The sequence below is a fragment of the Fulmarus glacialis genome, unplaced genomic scaffold (genome assembly GCF_000690835.1).
Source record: "Fulmarus glacialis isolate BGI_N327 unplaced genomic scaffold, ASM69083v1 scaffold3500, whole genome shotgun sequence".
Taxonomy (NCBI): domain Eukaryota; kingdom Metazoa; phylum Chordata; class Aves; order Procellariiformes; family Procellariidae; genus Fulmarus; species Fulmarus glacialis.
In genome coordinates this window covers 1-24,053 of record NW_009188187.1, presented here as the reverse complement: position 1 = coordinate 24,053, position 24,053 = coordinate 1, and the positions used below count along the sequence as shown (strand labels likewise).

Here is a 24,053-nt window from a genome sequence, read left to right as displayed (position 1 = left end):
CCCCGTTGCAAACCTGAGCTCGGTCCCTGCTTTCCTGTGCAGTTTTCCTTCCTTAGGTGTTGGCACTGTGGAGCGGTCGGACGGTGTCAGCAGGCGATCTCCTCCAGCGTTCCCAGGGTGGCCTGCAGCGGCACGTTCACAGTGTGGCTGATGGTTTCCGAATGATTTGGCATGGGGTCACAAGTGCTCTGCGGACGGAGAGCAGGGGACAGGGTTACCCTGGATGCTCCCTGTCCCCCCGCCACCGCTATCTCCTTTCTTTGGACGAGCCATAGCATCAATCCTTTGGAAATAACTCAAGCTGGGGCCGAACGTCGCATCCGTATCGAGCGACTTCGCAGGGAAATTTCCCGCCCGCAGGGAAATTTCCTCTCTTCCAATGGGGCTCCTTACCACGTTTTCATCATGGCTCCCTTCCTCTTCCTCCTTTCCAAGCAGGTCTAATAATTTCTCCTTGATCAGCTGCAAAAGAGGGAGGTTGGGTTAAGGTGGGGAGGAACAGGCAAGCACGTCCGCCCTGCCTGCGTGGGCATCCAGGAGGCGTGGGGCAGCCTCACCCAACGGCCCCAGGGGATGCGCTGGGTTTGGAGGACACCCTCCGAAGGACATGGAGGAGGAGGAGACGACCTTTCCAAGAAAACCACCCCATGTGTCAAAGCTGAACTCTTCACATGGCAAAAAAACCCCCCAAACCTCCGTTTTTTAAATATATTTGGGGGTTTATTGAAAAATGGCAGCTATGTGAGCGCCGTTTCCCTTCACAGCCACGTTATTTCCCCTGTCAGCCGCTGCTGCTGAAGAACGTATTTTCAAGGGAAATCCCAGAAAGGTTGAAAAGTGAGTGTTCTTCTGAAAAACTTCCACTAGGGGAAAAGGAAAAAAAAAAGCAAGCTAAAAACTTGAAAAACTGGGTCAGTTCCTAAGGAAGCGAGGTGGATGCTGGCTGGCGTGCGGAGATGCGTGGTGGGGATTCGGGACCCCCATGAGCCCAGGAGCACAACTCTGCCCTGGGGCAGGACCAAGAGGAGGATTGCGCTGAGCGAACGATGCAAAAAAACCATCTCTAGGGTCAATATTTCATCCGATTTTGGTTAACCCGCCAGAAAAGAATAGTTGTATGCGTTTGCTAGCAATCTCAAAGAGTTTACAAATGCTTTGGTTGAAAACACAATGAGTTTTAGGGTGCGCTGAACCCCACCTTGATGAGCAGATTAGATCAACCATGTAGATTAGGCATCGTTTAAGACATTTTATTCCTTTTCTTCCTGTCTGGTGTGGGTTAAATATCTGTCATGGGTGACCATGAAGACGCCCCGCATAGGGCATAGCTGGATGAACCTGCTGGTGCATCCCCAGGTGTGCACGAGGAGCGTCTCCAAGGAGACAGGATGCTCTCTTAAGCCATGGTTGCCCAAAAAGAAGAAGAAAAAAGGAAAAAAACCCCACAAACACCAGCAAGAGGAAACTATTTGCCAAGTTTTATAAGCAGATGTCAAACAAAGGAGTAAAACAGAGAAGAAAAATCCAAACTTTGCGAGGTTTCTTATTACCTTCTTATGAAAGAGCCCCAAGAAAGCCAGGAACAGGCGATTTTAATGAAATATTGTGGGCATTCAGCCTGAGATATAAACTGAGGCGCAGGTTTTGTTTGCACTCCGAAGCCATTATGAGCTTTATGCTTGTAATTTTCAATATATTTTATTGCAGAATAATGCCACCAAGTGCTAACAACTGCCCAGAAGGGACTGTGATGGGAAGTGACTGTCTTAAAACATAAAGCCAGCATTCTAACTTTAATAACATTAAAAGGTTTTTCAAGATGTCCCAGCAAGCTCGGAGCAGAGACCATGGTTGCCTGCCATCCCTGTGCACTCACCTGGCTTGGCACACATTAATGCAACAGCCACGAACGAACCCTGACTACGATAGCCCGTGGGATTAAAAATCACTGGTCCCATCACGATACGGGCCTGAGACAGGGCTATGAGAGCGCTGGACTATGCACGTCTAAAATATTGCCTATTTGGGTGCAGGGGGCCCAAAGCCATTGCATTAAAATCACCAGGCAATGAACAGATGAGCTGAATTAGCAGGAGGCGCCTTCCCAGGGACAAAGGCAAAGGACCTTGGGCTGGGATGTGCCAAATTTGCTGGGAACTGCCTGTCTCCATAGGTGTTTGCGTCCTCCTTGAAACTATCCCAAGCCATAAACTCATTCTTTCCTGCTATAAAACAGGACACACGCTCGCGTGTTCGGGTCCCTGGGGTCATCTTGGTGCAAGATGCAGCTTGCATCCAGCTGCAGCCCCTCTCCCTGCCTCAATTTCCCCTTTTATAAACAAAAATCATGAGCCTGACCCCCAACACGAAGCCTCCTACAATGTGGCAATGAAGACTAGGAAGGAAAATCAACGAGTGGTGGGGAGGATGCCCCAAGGAGGGTTATTTTGGACCGTGGCTCATTTAGGTGAAAAAATGGGGTGGAAAAAGTCCAAATGGAGGGTGCAGAGAGCGGCTGGAATCTGCCTCTGCGCTCGCAGGGGAAGCGGTGGAGGATGCTGGAGGGACGATGCCTACAAGCAGGCTGTGACAGCATGGGACCACCAAAGCCTGTGTTGGCACCGTGGCATAGAAAAGCCGAAATTCCCTGGGAGGTGCTGAGCTGTGCTGCTGGGCTGAGACATCAGCGTTCACCGGGGGAACTTGCTTAGGCAAAAAAAGATTAAAAATATACAAGGGTTCGTAACTCTGCTGCTGGAGGGCAGGAGGAGGGAGGGCTGCCGGAAAGCAACATCCCCTCCGGACTGCTTATTGCAATAATTCCCATTAAAGAGGGCTTGCACTTTTCTCTGGAGCAGCTGCTCTCGGCCACCGCAGAGCCACAGGACCACGCTCAAGCTCATCTCGGTGCTTCCTAGAAAGCTCCTTGCTCCAGGACTGCTGACGGAGCTGCAGACAGCAGATAACAGGGACTGGGGTTTTTCCACCCCCCGTCAGCGGTACAAGGTCTGGCCTCGCTGCTTCTCCCGCCTGATGGCTGGATTGGGACTCAGATGTTGATTAAAGGAGTTTTTATGAGAAGATGGTAACGGTGTGCTGCTGGGAGAAGCCCAACTGGGGACGGGGACAGGAGGGTGCAGCAGCAGGTCCCCAGCCAGCATCCCAGAGCCACTGCACCTCGGGCAGTGCGAGATCCAGGGTGGGAAGCAGCACAGCCACATGAAGGTGGTGCTTAATTAGCCCAAGTGAGCAGCAAACCTCGTTAGCAGAGGCAGGGTGCCAAGCAAACCTGGCTATGCCACGCCATGGCTGCACGCCAGCCCCCCCTACACAGAGAACTCCCGCTGATGCAGGATCTTTGCACCACGCTGCATAGCCCTGACCGACTATAGCACTATGGTAGAGCATTAATTATATAGTAGCATTGATTAAAATTAATAATCCACGTGGACACATAGGGCATGGAGGGTCCTGGTCCATGACCACCCCAGCCCAGCAAACCCACCCCCCGCCAGAGGAGTAAGGCGAAGGGCGAGGGTCTTACCTCGTATATATAATCGAAGAGCTCTAGTATAGTGAGGATGCTAGCACCGATAAATAGCCCCATCTGGCCTCCAATGTCCCCTAGGAGAGAGAACAACATGCAGATGGCTTTTACCCCTGAGGTAAATGCTCCTAGAGGCACCCGTGCAACCGTGGTGCAGCTGCTGTCCCCAAAGAGTGGGGAAATGCATCACCCCCAGGAACACCAACAGCTCTAACGGCATGAAAAACATCCCGGGAAGGACGTTGCCGGCCACCAAAGCATTTCTCCTGCTAAGGAGGCCATCAGCTGGAAGCCTAATGAGGATGCGATACCTCTGTAACACACGTGCTGGCATCCGAGGAAACTATCAGTCAGAGTTAGACAGGTTTCATCCCAGGAATCCCACAGCCCAATTCCCAAACTGGGCGGGGGAAGGAGAAAGATGCTGGAGAAGAATTAGGTAACATCCCCTGGAGCTGAGAAAAAAACCCCAAACCTGCCAAAGAGAGGAAAGGGGAGAGGGAAGATGGCCTGCTTTTTTGGGGGAGCATCTCAAGGCTGTCTCTGCTCGAGTCCTGCGATGCCCCAGGGCCGGGGAAGGGCTGCGGAGGAGGCACCTTGGGGAGACGAGACTTCCAGGGATCTGCTGGGAAGATGTGAGATGCTGTGCTACGCCAAACCGCGCGCTTCAGGGAACACAAACCTCACAGATTTTCCTGCAAAATGCCCAGAGTTTCAACTCTGTCGCTGCTCAGAGCAAAGGCACCCGCGGGTGGAGGGGCTACGGGACCTTTGCTGTGGGTGTCCGTGAGACAGAGACAGAAGAAAGAGAGGAAAAAGGGTGCTTGGGGGCAAAGTGCTGGTTCAAAAGGGGCTGAAGACCGGGGGAAGATGAGACTCGCAGTGTCCTTTGAACGAGGGTCATGCAAGGTCATGGAAATAAGGAGGCTTCATCACCAGCCTCCTCTTCCTCGCTGCAGCGCTCTTGGGGAACCCACAGCAGGTGCAGAAGGGGTCACGGCATGTACATTTTGCAGAGCTACCACGGCGGGGTGACGTGGGGGCACCCAGTAGGACATGGGGTGCTCTGCTCCCCACAGTGTCCCTCGTGCCGGAGCAGGCTCGCAGCACCCAGCCCCGCGGGATGGCCCGGCTCCAGCTTTCAAACCAAGGTGCTGATAGCTCCCTGCATCCCAGGAGGGATTTGGGGATTCGGGGTGGCACATGACGGGGCTGCAAGGCTGAGCGTGGGCACACAGCAGGCTTGCTTCTTCTGACCGAACACCTCCACCCCGAAACCCTAATGGGTCCCAAGCACCCAAATCTGTAGCCAGCACCCATAAAGCTTGACCCAATTTGAGGCTGAGCAACCCAACAACTCCTCCACCTTCTCCATCAAGCTGCAGGGCACCACCCAAAGGCTCAGGGTCCTGGCTGGCCTCCCTGGAAAGGAGGACAGATTTGGAGCATGTTAAGAGATGATGGGTAGATGGTTTTAAGGGCTGTCTTCCTCCACACACACCACAGAGAGCATCCATCACCCGCTCGGCCCCGGGATTTCCAAATAATAGGGCCCTGGTAGCAAGCTGAGATGGAGCAGCTCACGTTAACCTTTCACGGGTGACACAGGGACTAGCTGTTGTCCCTGGGACATTCCTAGGACAGCTTGGTGTTGGAAGGAAAATAAGGGATGGGGTTGAAAGCGTGCTGGCCTGGAAGGTGGCTGGACCTTGCTGGTGTTTTCAAGGCAATGCACATAAGCTGTGCACCCACTCGTGGCGTCTGTCTGTCCCATAAACACACACGGACTCCAGCAAAGACTCACACAGACTCCAAAACGCATCCCCGATCTCTCCTTACCAAGTAAGGCTGCCACTTCATAGGCTTTCTTCTGCTCAATTGTCTCGTAGTTGAGTGCTTCAAAAAATATGTCCAGCACAAGAATATTCTCTCTGTAGAAAGAGGACAACAGCATCAGCCCATCAGCCACCAGCGGCCTCACGTGCTTTGGGACAAGAGAAAACATGGGACTCTTGGGTTTATTCCCCTCTCTGTCCTGACTGTTCTCTTGCTGAGGTCCTCGGCAACCCACAGACACTCGGACCTCCTGGAGACCAAGACCACAGGGCACCGTTAGGACTCTGGCAGCCTTAGCAGAAGCTGGAAAATGTTTCCCCAAGATCTCTCAGGATCTGAGCTGTGGATCTCACGTTGATGGTAACAGCAAGAGTCCAAAGGACGCTTAATATGGAATAACTCTTGCTGCCTCCACAAGGCAATAATGTGGCCAGGGCTGGGAGAGGTCCAAGACAGTGGCTGCCTGAGGTCCACAGCCCAGACTTAGGTAGAGAGCAGCTGTATCTCAGACAGGGCAGCAAGACTGGGCTTTCCCGTCAAAATAAGAAGAGTTTTTGCACTTTTTTGGGTAGGTATGGAGTATGATCATGAAGACAAGGAATAGAAGGAAATACTGAGAAGAAAGCAATCTACACCTCATGTCTTCAAGAGTTTCACCCTAACCCTCCCTGGAGGATATCTCTGTTTGGTGACGGAGGCATTGGCAAGGTCTGGTCTTAGCACAGGCTGGTCTAAACAGCCAATGGGGCTTTACAGACACTTTCCCCCCATAAAGCAAAGAAGATCTGTTTTCTGCAACACTCACGAGATATATTTTTCCGACTTGTTGAACTTCTTCTCCAGATACTTGGCCGAGGTCTTGCTGGGGATCTTGACCATGGAGAGCTCTTTGTTATATCTGGTCAGGTTACAGGGTGTCCTGCAGATGCAGTAATTGCTGTCCTTTTCAGCAAGCAAACCTGGAGAAGGTCACAGAGTTAGATCTCATGGAGTCAGGACACACAGCAGGCGTGGGAGCAGAGGTCATGCCACCCAGAGAGGGGCCAAGGAGTGACATCTCAGAAGAGCTGCAGGAAACCCAGTCCTGGCCATTTCTCTCCCACTTCGTTGCACAGCCATCCCCACCATCTTGGAGAGAGGCCTTTTGCTGAAGGCTACACTCTGTTACCAGCATCTGCTCAGGGAATACGTGGTGATTGAGTCTCCTAAATCCAGACCTAGAATGGGTCCCTCCATCCCAAACCCAGACCTAAACCCAGACCCAGAGGTGCTCCCCTCCTACATACCCTGCGGTGCCCGTTATCCCGAGGGTTTCTGCGCTGATGGAGCCCCATGCCCGATGTAGAACCAGAAGAAACTTTATCCCAGGGTGCACAAAGCCCTTCCCAACAAGCTGGATCTCATCAAAACCCATTGCCAGGTTGCAGCTGCTCTAGATCACCCCAGTCCTGCCAGCGAGGGGGACGCAGGCTCCTGGAAGTCCCTCCAGCTTGGGACACCTGTGGTACCCAGGAATCTCTCTTGGTACTCACCAAGCGCAGGCTCTGCGCATTCCTTATACTGCTCTGGGGTACAGAAGGGAGCATCCCCTGCATGGAAAGGACACATCATCAGCAGGCACCAGCCACCGCTGCTGCAAGGGAGCTGGGGACCGCTGGGCTCTCCGCTGGGGACCACAAGGACCTCCCTTTAGCAAAGTGAACCCAGGGGTGGGAAGGGGCCGCAGAGGTAGGCCAGCCTCTGCCCCACCTCTGCCGGCCGTGGGGGATTTTTCTTGCAAACCAAGGAGGGGGCCGCTGGAAATACCGTCCAGGGGTGTTAACTGGGGCTAAATAAGGGGAAATCAGACCCATGTCCCCCTGCCACGTCTTGCCCCTATTTCAGGGCATTTTGCAAAGGCTATTAGCATCCTTCTTTCCTTAGGGAAAGGTATTCCCAGCTCCTTTAATCCCTGGTTCCTTTCCAGCTCGTTAACCCTTAATGACCCAGGCTGGGTGGAGGGAGGGGGTCCCTGCCCGCCCCGGCACACTGACCTGGCATGTGAACCATTTTGCAGTTGCAGTTTTCCACAATATACCGGGTCTCGCAGTCGATCCTGCAAGCTGTGATACTGTAAACGGGAAAGAAGTCTAAGCCCATATCCGACGAGCGACATTCACCCCACGGCGGAGGCAGGTACGTCAGCTGCAAGAGAGGGAGGAGCGGGGTGTCAGGGGACGCTGGGGACCGGCAGCGAGGAGCGGGGCGCAGCATCTCCCTCCTCTTGCCACAGAGGAGCCCCCAGAGCACAATTTTAATGATGCTTTTAAGGAGGGAACCCAGCAGTGCTGTTGCAAGGTCACAGCAAGATTTTTGCCAAGTGAAAGCCTTTAGCAAGCTCTTCTGCTCCGGAGCTGCTCTCCTGCATCCCTCCAGTCCAGCGTCTCCAGGAGCAGAGCCACAGCAGGATGGGGCATTGGAGACATGCAGCACCAGAGGTTCTCCAAGACCAGCTCTGTGGTCTTTCTTGCACCATCAGGAAAATCCTGCCCATGCAGGGACTGAAGGGCAGGCTCCGACCTGCAAATCATCTCCGACTTTGGTGAGAGCAAACATGGGGTCGTTGGCACCGGTGCGTGGATAGCTCTCATCTCTGGCTTACTCTAATCTCCAGGCTGTGCTACTACGTGCCACTCACGGGGACAATGCAGGCAGCGCTGGTGACATTGAGGAGCAGAAAGGGGTGGCAGTGAGATCCTGGCAATGGCTGTGATTGCTCTGGTGTGAGCAAAGCCCCCACATTTGCACCGTTCCCTTCTTCAGGCACTTTTCTTGTTGATAAAAAATGCAGCAGATCACAACCCTCAGAGAGGGCCAGGGACTCGGGAAGGACATGGAAAGCACCAAGAACAGTTCAGCAACTAGAGCTTGCTGCAGAAGGTGAAAAATGCCAAGGAAAGGGCACACCGGTGCCATAAGGAGCCTCCAAACCTTCCTGCTCCCCATGGAGGGATGGCTCTACTCAGAGCAGTGCTACCATGGGAGATGGTGCCGGGCTGCAGAGCAGTACCTCGCTGCAGCCTCAGAGAAGGCAGACAAGTCAATCATGTCCTTTCCCGAACACCCCTGCTCAGGGAGAGCCCTGTGGAGCTAGATCCACTCTCCTGGCACCCCATGACGATGAGGAACCTGTCGTCTTCTCCCTGGTTTGCACACCACCTCGCGTGAGGCTCCTGAGTTGCTCTGCTCAGTGCTAGTGCAATGCAAACCCTTCTGCTGTTACCGCTTTATGTAACACAAATGCAAAGATAAGATAAGCAGAACTCCACAATCCACCACAGCAACCTTAACCCAGAGCCCAGAACATGCTGGAGGAAAAACAGTCGCTCTCTGGCCCCCATGGCCAAATCTACCTTGTTCCTCTTCTATCTGCAGCTTGGCAGCCTTTCCTGTTTCTCTTTATCTTTGCTAAATGCTCTGCACTACTCTGCTAGCGAGCAGAAAATAGCATTCCCCTAACCCCTCCTTCTTTGTGTTTTAAAGCGGCATCCAATTTGCTTTGCTTTGCTCCAAACACAGAACGTTTTGTGCTGGCAAAGCACGTTGGCTGAACAAAAACATCCCTTTAAAAACTCTAGTAACATTAATCACATCTTAAAATAAATACATAAACATACGTTGATGGGCTATGAGCCTAGGACCTAGTGGCAAGGCTCTACAGTGCTTGTTTTGGGTCTCTTCTGGAGATGTGTGGGAAAGGGAGGAGAAAAGAGATGACCCACAGAGTGGAGGCACATTGCAGATGCTGTTGGATGAATAACGACCCCATGAATCCTTCAGGCATGGACCTGGGGTAACTACGCCAAAACTTACCACGGTGTGAAGTGTTTGGAGCCTACGCTCTGCGAGATCTCCTGCAAGAGCAGAGCTCCAGCTCTCCAGTGCATCCTGTGAGAAGATGTTCACCTTGTGCACCAGCTTGCAATGCTGGGGTGCTGGTAAATCTCCCCATGGCTTTGACTTCTGAACCACTCAGTAGTTAAAACCCCATAATGGGCTTAAATTGCAGCCAGGAAGAGAAAGATGAGATGTTGGGATGAACGTGCCTTGTGGTGAGGACAGTTGGGTATGGGAAGTCTGCCTTGGAGGGGCATGAAACCTGGAAGCTAAAGGAGAGTTTGGGGAAGATGCCAGGCCTCAGAGAAGGTGCTCCTGCCCTCTGGGGCTGGACAAGCTCTCAACTCAGCCAAGCCAAAGTAATTCCCTCTCTAGGAACAATTTTGCTAGGAACAGTTCCCATCCAGGAATCCAGAGGTGCTTTGTTTATTCCAGCACTTTGCTTCCTGCATTTATGGGCACTATACTGGTTCCCAGTAACTTCTGTCTCTAACAGGACAATGCAGGTTTTATGGGACCAGTTGGAACCATGGACATGGCAGCCCTGTGGCATACCTCTCCTCGATGAGCCACAGGTCCTCCCCATGATGAGATGGTAGTTCAAGGTCTTCCCTTGCATGACTCCAAGGAGAGACCTGAGAAAAGCTCAGACCCTGCTCGCCCAAGGGTGAAGGGGGTCTCCACGTAACGGTGAACCCTTTCTTGGCTCTGGATCCTCCACCAGCCAGGGAAGCAGGGAATCACCAACTCTCTTCCCCTGCTCCTGGGAGCATCATCCCTGGTCTCAAGTGCCAACGAGACAGAAAACCTTGCGGTGATATTCAGCCACAGCAGATCTGCATGGTCTGCTCGGCACCTCTGCGTCCTGGTGTGCACGTGCAAAGAAATAGGATGCTATGCATGCCGGAGCCGGCATCGCCCATGGGTGCCCAGGCTGCTCGCTGAGGGACACGAGCTCTGGCATTCCCCAAATCTGCCTCAATCCATGCTGCTGCTCAAGCTGCTTTGAAAAGCAACAGCAGTGAGAGCATTCAGCTCCGATCTCTGTGCTCCGAGGGTCCGACCAGCAGACGATATCCACAACGGGCGCGAAGACGCAGCAGGCGATGGAGGGATCCCATCTGCGGGGACCAGCTGAGGCATTAAGGGGAAAAAAAACCACAGTTCCCAGCCATCTCGGCATCCTCCAAGAAGCAGGCCTGGCTCTGAATGGGATGGGTTTGAAAGTCAGCAGCACCTTGGAATGAAAAATATCAAGAGCGTTTTTGTGACAATAGCAAAGTGCTGTTTGAAGGGGATCTCTTCTCATTTGCTTTACACTTGCAATATAATAGAGTACCAGATGCCATCATTTAGTCATCCGCGGTGGAGAAGGGGGCCCATATGTTGCACGTTGTATGATAAAGGAGAATAAATAATCGCGGTCTCAGATGGAATCAGCCCTCTTCCAAGCACAGCTACACACAAATCTTTTAAGCCCTTTAAATTTTATTCTGAATGTAGGTGATGGGATCAGAAAACGATGGAGTCGCGATCAGATATTTAGCTTACGCACCTTTTTGCCCAGCCAGTGTTGGATTTGAGCCACGGTGCTCGTGAACTGGCACCGCGTCTGCAGGAGGTGCACGGACCGAATGATTAATTAAACCCTAAGCAATGCAACTTCATTAACAGAGTTATGGCCTGTTTTGTAGCCGGTACCATGAGCACCGACTACCCCCCCACTGCGAAGCAAAGCTGGTTTGCATCTCCCCGAAAGCATGGCGTTCCCTGGGGATTTGTTGCCTTGCCACGCACACACTTGCACACGCACAAGTGCAATTCACTTTTCTCTGCCCTCCTAAAACCGCAGGAATAGGGGCGGCACATCTCCCCTGCCACACGCCGAGACTGTTGCTCTCCCCACCACTCCCTGAATCGCTGATGCTTAAGAGCAGAAAAAGCCTCTTGGTACATCTAACCAAGGTTAAATGTTTTTGGCTCTGCAGTATAAAGGCCTTCCCTGTTTTGGAGAAAAGCACGTCGTGTCTGGGACTGACAGAAGATTCCAGGGAAGCTCCAATTTTTACTTTTTAAAGGAAATTTCCCCAGTGAAACTCTTGGCCACGGAGCAGAGCCCTATGGGGTGTGACACAGGCACCTCGGTGCTGCCTTGCTTTACATTAACCCCTGTACTCGGCCCTGGTGAGGCCGCACCTCGAATCCTGTGTTCAGTTTTGGGCCCCTCACCACAAGAAGGACATTGAGGTGCTGGAGCGTGTCCAGAGAAGGGCAACGAAGCTGGTGAAGGGCCTGGAGCACAAGTCTGATGAGGAGCGGCTGAGGGAACTGGGGCTGTTTAGCCTGGAGAAGAGGAGGCTGAGGGGAGACCTCATCGCGCTCTACAACTGCCTGAAAGGAGGTTGTAGCGAGGTGGGGGTCGGTCTCTGCTCCCAAGTAACCAGCGATAGGACGAGAGGAAATGGCCTCAAGTTGCGCCAAGGGAGGTTTAGACTGGACATTAGGAAAAACTTCTTTCCTGAAAGAGTGGTCAGGCCTTGGACCAGGCTGCCCAGGGAAGTGGTGGAGTCCCCATCCCTGGAGGTATTTAAAAGACGTGTAGATGAGGCGCTTAGGGCCATGGTTTAGTGGGCATGGTGGTGTTGGGTTGCCGGTTCGACTCGATGATCTTAGAGGTCTTTTCCAACCTTAATGATTCTATGATTCTACCTGTTACGTCTCTGTAACTCAGGGCAGGATTTCTTGCTGCTGGCCGTGCCTCCGAGCAGAACCCCGAGGTGCGGCGGCTGTAACCAAAGCATCTCCCACACCCGGAGGACCGGCACTGGGAATCCACGCGCTTCCCCCTCCATCGCCAGCTGGGTGGGAAGCAGCACTGCAGCAAGGGTTCATTTGAAGTCTGACAGGCAAATCTGTGCTTCTTCCTTACAGGCAAGATTTTAGAGACAAATCTCCCTGGGCTGGCAGGTTGGACCTTCCCTCTCTTGAGCAAGTCAATGAACTCTTCTCTCTCCAAGGGGCTCATCAAGAGCTATTACCTGGAGCCTCCATGGTAATTACAGCTTGAAAGACTCGTTGCTTCCCTCGCACTCTGTAATTTGTAATCAGAGGCAAACTCTCGAGTGATTAGCAGCCAGATACGGATGCGGGACCACTCTGGAGGAAGAAGGCCCATCATTAGGGACCAGGCTCTGCAGAAAATAGGGGAGCCACTTTTCCCAGATCCTGTCTCAACATCCAAAGGTAATTTGGTCCCAGGAAAGCTCCCTTCGCCCTTCCCAGGTGGTTTTGGTGAACAGGCACCAATGAACCAAGTCTCTGATGCAGTCCACTCTTGTCCTGACCTTTTATTTCCAATTATCTCTGAAGGCAGGTGCTCCGTTACCGTCTGTGTTTGGAGCCACAGCAGCATCGCTCGCAGGTACAAGGAACTGCTGGGTCGCATCCTCTGAAATGCTCCCTGTTATTCTTCAAGGAGGAGACTATCCAGCCCCAGGGCCGGGTATGGTTTTACCCATCAAATAGCACACCTTGCAGTGAAAGACTTAACCCAAGGGGCCAAACTCTTCGCAGCCCACGGCGGGTTTCCTGCCCTGAAGTGCAATGGAGCTGGATCCCAAGGTTCTTCCCTCCAGCCCCCGTGGCTTCTCCCCCCGCAGACCAGCCCCATCCATGCTCCCGTTGCCTCTCCCGCCTTGGCACAGGAGTCCTGATGCCCTGCAAGCCCTGGGGTTAATACAATGGTGAACCCACCCGTAAGAGCATCCCTCCTTAACCCTCTCCTCACCGACACTGTGCCTTCTTGGGGCAGCAACCTCAACCAAAGCCTTTACATCCAAAGCGCTCAGCCCCGGACAGCTGCCCGCGCGATTCATTTTAGACGTTTGACATTTGAATTCCCTGCCCACGATGCTAACGAGGCCGCCGCATCGCCTGGAAGAGCGCACCGGGCAGCCAGCCCGCCTCGCTAGCCAGCAAACGGAAGCGCATGTGACGGAGCAATCCCGCAGACCACGGCCACGTGAAAAATGTAGACGGGAGAGACACTAATTGGATTTGATTCCTCTCCCCTGCAGCCCCTCCTGGGCGGCGTGCAGCCACGCAGAGGTCTCCTCCTCTTGAGAGAATTGCTTTCCTCTCTTCCAGGTGATGCTAATTTGGGGTTGGCGGGAGGGCTCTGGTGCTGGACCGGCGGAGGCTGCCCAAGGATGCTGAGCTGCTCTGCTCCAACCTGCTCTGCTACCACCAAAGACGAGCTACTCCTCTTTGAAGCTGGAGGGAAAAAAACCCATAAAAGCAAAAGGAAAAGCAGGGGTAAAGGCAGCAGGGACAGTTTCTGCCCTCGGTTCCTGCAGCAGAATAGCACTGAGCTCTAATTCTGCTCCGCTGCCGTGGCAGCTTTCCAAGGGCTGCCCGCACATACCCCTCCCCGGCACCACACCGTCTCACGCTCGTAGAAATTCAGCTTCAGCCTCTAATTGAGGTTGACAAACTCGCGTCCTCGCGCTTTCACAATTGTTAATACTTAATTAATTCATGAAATGCTTTTTAAATTCTCTTGATCCCGGCTATTGGGGATTACGACAATCAGTTACGAACTGGCAGGCGCCGAAAGGAAAAGGAACAAATTAACTTGTCTTCTTAAAAGCAGGATGGATCTTGCTTGCCCGAAATGCAAGGAAAGGAAGGGCTGCCCTCGGCAAGCGAGGCGGGAAGCGGGTCGCGGCGGCGGGGGCCATTCAGCTCAGCCTCCTCCCAGCACAGCCCTTGTTCCTGGCCCCGCTGCTGCCCTTCACGCGCTGCTCTTGGCACCGAGCCTCCCGATAACTGCCAACATCTGCCTGCAGCCGGAGAGGTCTTTTTTTATAATTTATTTTAAGTGGTATCTCTGTTTTTTCTGCGCGTTTAATGTGATGCAATACGGAAGATGTGGAAACGCGGCGGCGATGTTTCCAGCGTGAGGCTGGGGCAGTTTCAGCCCAGTTCGCAGCTGGGCTCTGCCATGGATCCGGCTTTGGGGATGCATCGTGCGTCGACTCGGCTCTGGGCTACAGCTCAGCCCCTCTCCTGCCTCTCCCGTCAGGTCCCCACCTGATGCCACCGAACTTCAGGCAGCGATCATCAAGGAGGGATGCAAACCTCTCCCTGAACATCGCAAAATCTAAATGGAGTGTGTTTGCATTTGCCCTAAATGAAATAATAACCAGAAACCTCCGTTCTTTCATGAGACATCAAATAGCATCAACTTAATAGAATTTCAATCCCAGGCAACTTTAGCACTTGTAAAATGCTTAAAAAGCTCGGCGTACACACAGCTCGTTAGCACCATCTCCCAGTTAATGATGCTGGAAGTCGTCTATTTGCCGTCTACCTTTGCTGTGCCGGGTGCGATGAGGCTGTTCCTTCTCATTTGCTCCCTTCACACAAGCACGAAATAAGTTGTCTTTAAGGACAAGAGTTTAACCCTTCCAGCATCTGGAAGGTCCCCCTGAGCAGAGCTCGGGGAAGTCATACAGCCCACGAGCCCCCAGGTGCTGGAGGTGAGCGGGCACCAGAAGAAAAACATGATTTTGGAGCTCCAGGCTCCTCCAGATCCCAATTCCCCTGGAAATAATTTTGCAAATCAAAGAGCGATATTGAAACCTCCTGTGGCTCCCCAAAGAGCCGAGGGCAGCCCCTTCTGAGCCTCATCCTGGGTTTGCTCCCGGGGCCCGTTGGGCGGCTGCTCCTGGCGCCTGCTGCGCTGACCATCTACAACTTGCTTCTAGCACCCCGCTAAAGGAGCTGGACCCTTTGCTCACATGCAAACTCTGTCTTAAATTGCAATAAACTCTACCCTCTCCCTCCTGGTCACCTCCTTGGCCTACCTATAGCCAGCAAAAGTATTCCCCGCCTCGTTCTGCCAGATGCCATTGTATTTGTTGGACTACATTGGCCAAACTCTTCCATAGGTGCCCAACTTGGGGGGTGCACGGTGGGACTTGGACTCTCTGAAGCTCTCCTGTCCTCAGTGAGCAGTGTTCCATCTTTTTTAAAAAATCCTCTTATCCATATAATATGGGGAAGGGTTAGCAGGAGCACCCAGACCGTTACTTCATCTACATCCCTGACGTTTTCTCTTACTGACCTCCTTCCTAAGCGAGCCCTTTCCAGTCTCTCCCCATTCAGACACACCGCCCCCAGCCCCAACTCATTTCCATCACTTGCCTCCAAACCCATCCTTTTACAAACAGGCTGATTCACTTCTAACACTGTTTTCCAAGCAAAACCACTCTGCTGCCCTACAAAAACAGCCACGCAACCGTTTTCTTACATCTCCTGCTCCGCTCCTGTGCAATGAGGTTTTCTACGCGGCTGGCCACCGCTGCCTGCCAGTTTGCGTCTGGTTGTTGAATTAATTCAGAGTCTGATGATATACTGGAGGAAATCAACTGGGAGAGGGATTGAGGGAAACAGAAAGAAATCAGAGAGAATGTTTTTCCAGGAGGAGGTGTAAGACCATAGGTAGGAGAAGATGCTCTGAGCCAGGGTTAGGAAACATGGGAAATGCTATTTAATTGCTCCCAATTTTCAAATGCTACTGCCTACACCCTGTTTGGAAATAGGGGCTTCAGAGCGATCGCTGGCAGACCCCGAGTCCCGTTTTCCTGCCTCTGTAATTACACTTCTTGATACTGCGGTTGTTGGTAGCTGATGCGCTCTGTCCCATGCAAGCATTACGAGGGGATGAGTCTCCAAGGCACACTAGAGCCCTATTAAACAATATTGCTCCATCTTCGAACCTGTTGCTTAATTGAAGCCTCTTAAATTTTTATTGCCAAGTTGGCAGAAATTGCCATTTTTAGTGTGCTTTTCATCTTCTCTAACGTGCCGTGCCGATGGCGTAGCGGGGAGCAGCCGAGCTGGGGAAGTAACATTATTTGATCCTATCCGTTATGGGAGAGGCTGGGGTGATGCTGCCGAGATGCGGCGACGATGCTGTAAAACCCAGCTGGAAAAAGGGGATTAAAAGGAGCAAAATCCAGGAGGAATTTGTCTTTCTCCAGGGGATCACCCCTTCAAAATATAATTTCCAGTGTGTCCGCCCATGCCTTGGTGCCATGGTCCAGTGCAGGGGGGTGGGGGGATACTGCAGCCTCCCCAAGGCCATGCACGGCGCAAGGTCCGGAGAGGCTTGTTACAGCACCAGGCCCACCCAAAACGGCCAGGAAACGGGAAAAACTGCGGTGGATCCCTCCAAAGCCAGGAGCAGTGGGAGCTGAAGAGCACTGCCTTATTCGGGGTGGTCCTGCCCTCCCCTGGGACCCGTCGGGAGGGTGACGGCACCGCGTGCCCCGAACCAGCTCCTGCGCGGCTCAGGGTTTTGCCCATTCATGAGAAAACAAACCTTATTCATTAGACTCATCAATTGCCATGGAAACCGCACCCCTGCGAGGCCGGAGCATCTCTCGCTGCAAGGCACGACGGGGCCGGCTCTCCCCGTGTAAAACCATGTGAAAACCCTAGAAAACAGCAGCTACGGTCTCGCACGTCCAGGTAAACCGCTCTAGCTCCTTTCACGTTGCATTCAGACACAGCCACTGCCGTGGTGTACGGAAAGTCACCCAGAGAGGAGGTTTCCCACCCTCCTCCATCAAGACACTCTTGTTTTAATTGCAACCGTCCATCGTGTGTTGCCTTCTGCTGCGCCACCTCCCGAGCTGCTTTAGGGAGCTCAGTCCCGGCTCCCCTTAAACTTCAGGTGATCGCTTCGATCTGAGATTTCAGACAGAAAGCATCTCCCTTTAGGCACGAGTCCGCAGCAAAGAACCAGCTTGGCCTACATAACCCGACAACCACGTTTCATGGAGGAAACCTCCTGTTGGCATTGCCTTTTGCAGGTTTGCTTTTGCGGACTCAGCGCACGCAACCGATATGCATGCAGCGTCCCTCTTGCGATGCTACGAGTGCAAACCGGCACGACATCGTTCCCGCATTATCGATGCAGTTCCAAAACTGGTAAATGTATCTTAAAAGTGTCACTCTGCAGGAATCAGAGGGCTCAGCCACTGCAGAAGGAGAAGAAAAACTGATTTTGTTCCTTTTTTTAGACTGACAGCTAATTTTTAAAGGGAGATTTAATGAGATCATGCACCATCACGGAGCCAGAGTTTGCTTTTGACAAGAGGCTTTTGGAAAGCTCTCGGTATAAAGATCCAGGATTTATCGCCCCGGCACCAAGACGCAAGTCCTCGCTTGCGCTAAGCGGCTGCACACCTGGAAAGGCAGGAAATCAGTAAGTAAAGCCCAGTAAATACTCTTATTTCCAGACTGGGGGGGACGAAGGGATAGATTTGAGCATGGCCAAATAGGGAATAGTAACAGAGCCACAAATAAAGCCACGAGCCTCTAACCCAGCCACGAATAAACCCCCTTCACCCCAAAGCCCATCTCAGAGACGATGCACGGCTCCCACCGTCGTGCCAAGGCAAGTTTGCCCAATTCCACACCTTTTTTTTTTATCGCTGGGAGAAGTGCTTATAACTAACACAGAGGCTGCTCTGAGCTGGGAGATGTGAAATGACCTTCTCTTTATCTTTTATTTCTATTCTTCTCCAGCTGGAGGATCATTTCATTTACGTTTCATGGTGTAAAACACATGGTTTAGGACCCCAATAACTGTCCGGACTCAGTCCTCTGGGTGATGTCCACGGGCTTTTCCACCTTTTGCTCTGACTTTTTGAAGGAGCAGCACGTGCCCGCCCCAGATGTAGAGATTTAGTAGGACAAAAAAAAAAAAACTAAATCAGGGGTCTGAATAAAAGATGTGCATTCAGGGCTTGAGAAGGTGGGTGATGCCCGGCCAGTCCCTGCAGGGTAATTAGAGGAGGCAGTAGCATGTGTATGCCGTAATGATTGTAATTAGGTTAAAAAATGACTTTATGGAAAGGAGGGATTGGGGTGGGCAGCCCGGGGAGCTGAATGCTGCTCCATGCAGGTGGCTTGAAGAGCCCTCCGGGTCTCCTTGGTAAAGGTGTCGCAGCCCGCCATGCAATTTTAAACCAGTTACAGAACCCCTGGCCCCGAGCAGAAACGTGCTTTTCCCTCTCCCAGCACCAAAGCTCTGGCAAAACCTGCAGAAGAGGGGACGCACTCGAGCTAAGAGTCCCCCCAGATCTGTTTTTCTTGTCATCTTCTACATCTTCTCTGCTGGAAGGAGGGATGTGGGGAGGGATGGGTTTTTTCCCTCTCTCTCAGCTGGCTGCCTTCCTGATAGGAAATCTGATTTTTTAATAGAAATAATGAAATAGTTAATGCTGGCAATGGGATGGGGAAGATTTACAGCAGCTGTCTTAAAATTAAGTCTCCAGCATTTACGCTATTTCTATCTTAAAACAAAATCCTTGAGATCCTCGCTGCAGGCTCCAGCTCCCAGCCACGCTCCCAAATCTTGCTGATGCCGGGATGTTTAAGGAAGACAAATCTTTCCAATTACCGCTCGCGCTGCCAGGCGAGTTCGATTCGAGGCGGTGTTGCCAAACTCCTTCAGCAGCAGGCGGCTGCACCGCACAACACGATACCCTGCCCGGCGCTGCCCGCCTGCTAACGGGGCATGCAAAGTGCCACGTAAACGGCTGGCGATGCCCTTCTCCGTCGCCAGCCTCGGCATCTCCGCCGTCAGCTTTTCTCCAGAGCTAACGTGGTCTCGCTAAGGGGGTGCTGATTCTGCCGGAGGTATTTTTCACAGCTGACAATTTGCTAAACAAAAATCCTGCTCTTCGCTGCTGAGAAAAGAGGAGAGGGCTTCGCTCGAAGGCGTGTGCATGCTGGGGATGGAAATGCAAGACCCCAAGATGGGACCCTCTGCTCCGACATAGAATCATGGAATGGTTTGGGTTGGAAGGGACCTTTAAAGGTCATCTAGTCTGGCTTGGAACGACCTTTAAAGGTCATCTTTAAGGTCAACCCCCCTGCCGTGGGCGGGGACATCTTCCACTAGATCAGGTTGCTCAGAGCCCTGTCCAACCTGACCTTGAATGTTCCCAGGGATGTTCCCACCTCTCTGGGCAACCTGTGCCAGAGTTTCACCACCCTCAAAAAATTTCTTCCTTATATCTAGTCTGACACGGGACCCCCTGCTCCGACACTGACTTCCTCACTTGTCCCCCCTGGGGTAACCCAGCAGCATCTGCAAGGTGCTGGCATGAGAAGGGCTCCTGCATGCAGCCGTTGGGGACAACCAGCCGCTGGCCCTAACCCCAGGGCCATATCCAGACCCCACCGCTCTGCCCCGCATCTGCCAACGGCAGCTATGGGCACAGGGCTGAGCCCAGCGCCGCCGCGGCCATGTGTGGAGACCCCCAGGCTTCTTCAGGAGATGCCCCCGAGAGAGGGGATGGGTAAGGCATTCAATGCCCAGTAATTAACTGCCAACAGTAATTAAGCACTTTTCCATCCTTCTGGATTCTCTCCCTCGCAGCATGCCTCATGTCAGCAACGCCGAACGCTGCTGGGTCCCCTGGGCTGGCAGAAAGCAGCTGTGGAGCGAGGTGAGGACCCTGGGGACATGTGGAAGGGCTTGTGTCAAGGGAACGGGCGTGAAAAATGCGTTTCCAAGCCCATTTCTGCTTCGGACTTCAGCAGCTGCTGTCTCAGCCCCTGAGGAGCCCTTTGCCTTCGCTGTTACTGAGGTGTTACGCTCCCAACGAGAGCCCCGCGCACTAATAAAGCTGCTCATCTTCTCCAGCCTACCGGACTTCCCACAAGATACGACCCGACAACAGCAAAACATTTCTCTGCTTTAATTGAGAAGTTTCCACCTGGCGCTCGCCCACCCGGAACCCACGCCGTTCGTTACCTCCTGGATGATTAGACATAAGCGCGCCGTAACGAAGGAGAGAAGATCTGCATCCAGGCTCGCTGAGATGCAGCATCTTCAGGTGTATTTTTGGTACCTGGTGGCCATGGAGAGATGCCTTAACGCTATATTTGGTGGTGAATTCCCCGCGTTGCTCTGAGCTGAAGTGTAACGACTGCGGCTCTGATCTCCACGGAGGTTTAATCAGAGCAAAGCCTCCAACAGCTCGTATTCGCCTTCCTCAACCTGATTTATGTCTCATTTGAGGGTGGATGGAAGAGCAGGGAGGAAAATGAGAGAGGTAATGAAGCAGGAGGGCTAGGAATGAAAGCAGCGGGGCCAAGCTGCGGGAAAAAATTATTCTGCTGGGCAGCTTTCCGAATGCCTAACCAGGATTTGGGTCTAATGACGCTCCGTCACATCGCATCCATCTGCACCGTGATGATGTGCCACCGTCAGGGAGGGTGATGCGTCCCGAGCCATGAGTGTCCCACCACAGGTTATTATAAATAACGTGACTATTTCTGTGTTACCTGAAAAGATTCACACTGATCTACGTAATGAAACACTCTCCTCTTGTCTCTTTTTATATCCTCGGAGCGTAAGAGCCTTTTGGCAAAAAGCATCCTTTCTCGGCGGGTTGGAAGGTACCCAACACACCGAGCGACTGCCACAGCTGAACCATAACCATGGAAGAGCAAGGCAGGGAAACTACCAGGGATGAAGTTCCTTCTGTGGCCAAAATTACAAGGATTGCGGGCAATGCATGGGAAGCGACGCTGAAAAAGCTGCCCTCATCCCAACCGATTTGAAGCAAGGCATAAAAATAGCTGTTCGTGATGAAGATGCCTCTCAAGGGGCATCAGTATGTAGAAGCAACGTCTCATATGGACCCACTGGAGGGATCTTGGGGTGTAAATGAAATTTAGGACTTACCCTTTGCTCTTGGGTGGCCACAAAGGTCTGGAATCCAGGGGCCACCCCGAACCCCAGCTCCTGGACGAAAGGCGGCTCAGACTGGCTGTGGATCTGGACTTTGACTCCAGCCTCAAACGTCGTCTCCTCTGGAAGAAGAAGGGGGGAGGTTAGCGGGCTGTGGTGGGTGGGATGGTGTCCACCGTGGGCACGTTTGTCCCTCCGTGGAAAATTCTATCTGGTCAATCTCTGCTGCTCCAAAGCAGGAGATAAGCAGTCGGGAGTGCTCCACCTGGATGATCAGACTTCTGGGCATCAAGGAAGGAAACCCAGCAGCAGTGTTTGCCGTGAGCAGAGCACACCCGGGCCTCAGCCCAAATCACCACTGCTGCCCATCGGGACCAAGAGCATCTGCAGGCTCCTGGTCCTCACACTGCTCACCTCCCTGGAAGGCAGGGATGGATGACTTCTCCAGCTTGGCCCGTACTTCCAAGCTACAGAAAAGAGGAGGTGACATCTACTTTCTAGCTGATATTTAATTACGGAATTTTAAAGGCATTCCCGTATTACTAAATAATTTTTAAAGGCATTCCCATCCTTCCCCCAGAGACGTTTCTACTATCTGTAAGGTCTCCAATGCTGAAAGCATGGGTGCACCCCACATCCGCTGCCCTGACGCAGCCTGAGGCCACTTGAGGTAATTAAATAATGAAACAAGTGTGTTAAATTCAAAGGAGCTCATGTTTTTGGCAGCTGAAGTTCCTCCGAGCCTGGCAAAGGTATTTTGCAGTGCATGGGCTCAGACACATCACCGAGTTATGGGTGACGCGAAGTTTCCACATCCCAAATCTGTGCTGAATACCAAGTAACTCGAGGTCAGTCCCCCTCTTCCACTAGAAGCTAAAACCAACTCCAAAGAGACTTTCTGAAGCAGAATTAATGGGATGCAAATCAGACCCGAGTGTGATAGCTGAGCACTTTGGGTTCCTCTATCACACAGGCATCTTCACGCAGCTGGGGCGCGTAACCTTCCCCTCTTCAGCATTGCTGCTACGGTCTCACATCCCAACAAACTAGAGGGAGCATATGGGACTAAGGGGTGGGGGGCTGATTTGCAAAGGAAGTTGTCAACTGTGCAGAATTTGGCCTAAAAACTGAGTTACCCACTAATACGAATCCAAGCCTGCGGCCAGCAATGCCACCTCTACATCTAAAGAGCTTCTGTTTAAAGATGAGTCACTCTTTATTTTCTTTGCTTACTATTCCTTGGTACTTTTCTACTATTTTATGATGCATTTCAATTTTTGACAGCATTGTATTCAGTGGTGCTGGAAACTCAGCACCAAGGAATCACAGCCGCAGAGCTGTTACGCCAGGGGCTGCACAAGCATTTGCAGCAGAAGACAACAGCAGACGACACCAGACCATGGGGTGATATGGGCAGAGAAGAACAAGGGAAGAATAAGGTAATACTGGATGACATGAGGTTTACAGATCTCAGGAACCCATCGCTTAAGAGGACGCAACTCTGCTGACTGAATCGGGCAGCGAAGGGCTCAGCCTTCCTCTCCCAAAAGGACTTTCTTGAACCCTGCTCACCCGGGAGCTCCCAAGGCCAACGAAGCCAGAGACTGCACGGGTGGGAATGGGCTTACGCACGGATTTGTCAGGCTAAACGAGAGCACCCGCAGTGCTCAGATCTACCTCCTTTACAGCTGACCATCCTCCCCGGCTTCAACACTCAGTCACGGCCAAACCGACCAAGTGTTGGTCCAAGAAGGTTGGACCAGAGACCTCCAGAAAGCCCCAGCCAGACATGCTGCTGCCACCTTCATCCCCCGCTGAGCAAACAAACCCTCTCCGCCAACCACAAACCCAACCACACATTTCCTTCAGCTTTTGGGAACCAACACCACTTAAAAAGCCCCGCTCTGACCGCGAGGCTGCTTTCCATGCTGGCTACGTGAAACTCCACGCTCTGCACCTGCAGTGACCTGTCTACCAGCAGCATCTCCACGTCTCAAGCATTTTATCTCAGCAGCCTTTGCAGACCGAGCCGCTGGAGCAGGCTATTAATATTTAACCTTTTAAAGCCCAGCTTTTCTATCTAAGGCACAGGAAAACAATTTGGAGATAAATAGGATTTATTAAAACAGTTACCTCCCCAGGCCTTGCATACCTCTGCGAAATTTGGGGAGGGGGGGAGCTCTCAGCTCAGCTCCAACAGTTGGAGTGGGACTTTTAACCAGTCAGAGGTGCATCAATCTGCAAGGCTCACTCTTGAACACACACTCCCATCGATTGATGCCTCCGGTGCCCGCGCTAATCTGCCTGCCTGTGCATTAGCTCTGCTCCACGCAAGGTAATTAGGTATTTTTGCCTCCTTGTGACGTAAGTGCTTTTGGTATCTAAATAACGTCACGCTTTAGGGCATGCAGCATTGCTAATTGCATGGGGTGGCATGCGGTGGATGTGGAGCATGGGTGCATCTCTTCTGAGATCTGCATCTTCTCTATGGGACACTGGCACAGATGGTATGAGTTTATTTTGGCTTTTCCCTATGCTGAAGCCTCTCAGAGCAAGACTGGCATTGACCACCCTTGCTTTTGGCCTCCACTTCTGCTCAGGACCCAACAACCGTGACCTGAACCACTCCCCACCACCCTCCCGTGATGGGGGTTATGGTGAGGACGCAACCCTGTTACTGGGACCCACCGTGACAAAAACCTGCCTTACCCTTGCCTTCCTCGGCCGTAATCGAGCTCCTCTCCCTCCCAGAGATGTCAGATGGATGTCGACATGTCCAAGCTCTCTTGCTGTCTCCTGAAGCCCTGCATCTGCCCCCCTATGGGGGTCCCATTTGAGGGTCTCCTCCCTGCCAACACCTCCCCAGCGCTGACCCTCCAAAACACCCCAGCGCTGAGGGTGAAGCCAGCTTTCCTCAAAACCTTTCGCAATGCAGAGCGTCCCCATCCAACCTCATCGCTGCGTGTTGTGGTTTAACCCGGTAGGTAGCCAAACACCACATAGCCGCTCGCTCAC

At 52.5% G+C, this 24,053-nt stretch overlaps 1 protein-coding gene across 1 annotated transcript; it reads right to left on the bottom strand.

The window, feature by feature from the left end:
* LOC104070111 (acid-sensing ion channel 2) lies at positions 1-21,160 on the bottom strand (the record flags this gene model as incomplete). Its single annotated transcript, XM_009577597.1, has 8 exons — positions 1-188; positions 394-462; positions 3,545-3,624; positions 5,387-5,478; positions 6,189-6,342; positions 6,916-6,972; positions 7,417-7,567; positions 21,033-21,160. Coding segments are annotated over 8 exons (833 nt in total), but the record flags the coding sequence as incomplete, so codon positions are not given.
* Positions 21,161-24,053: the final 2,893 nt, after the last annotated feature.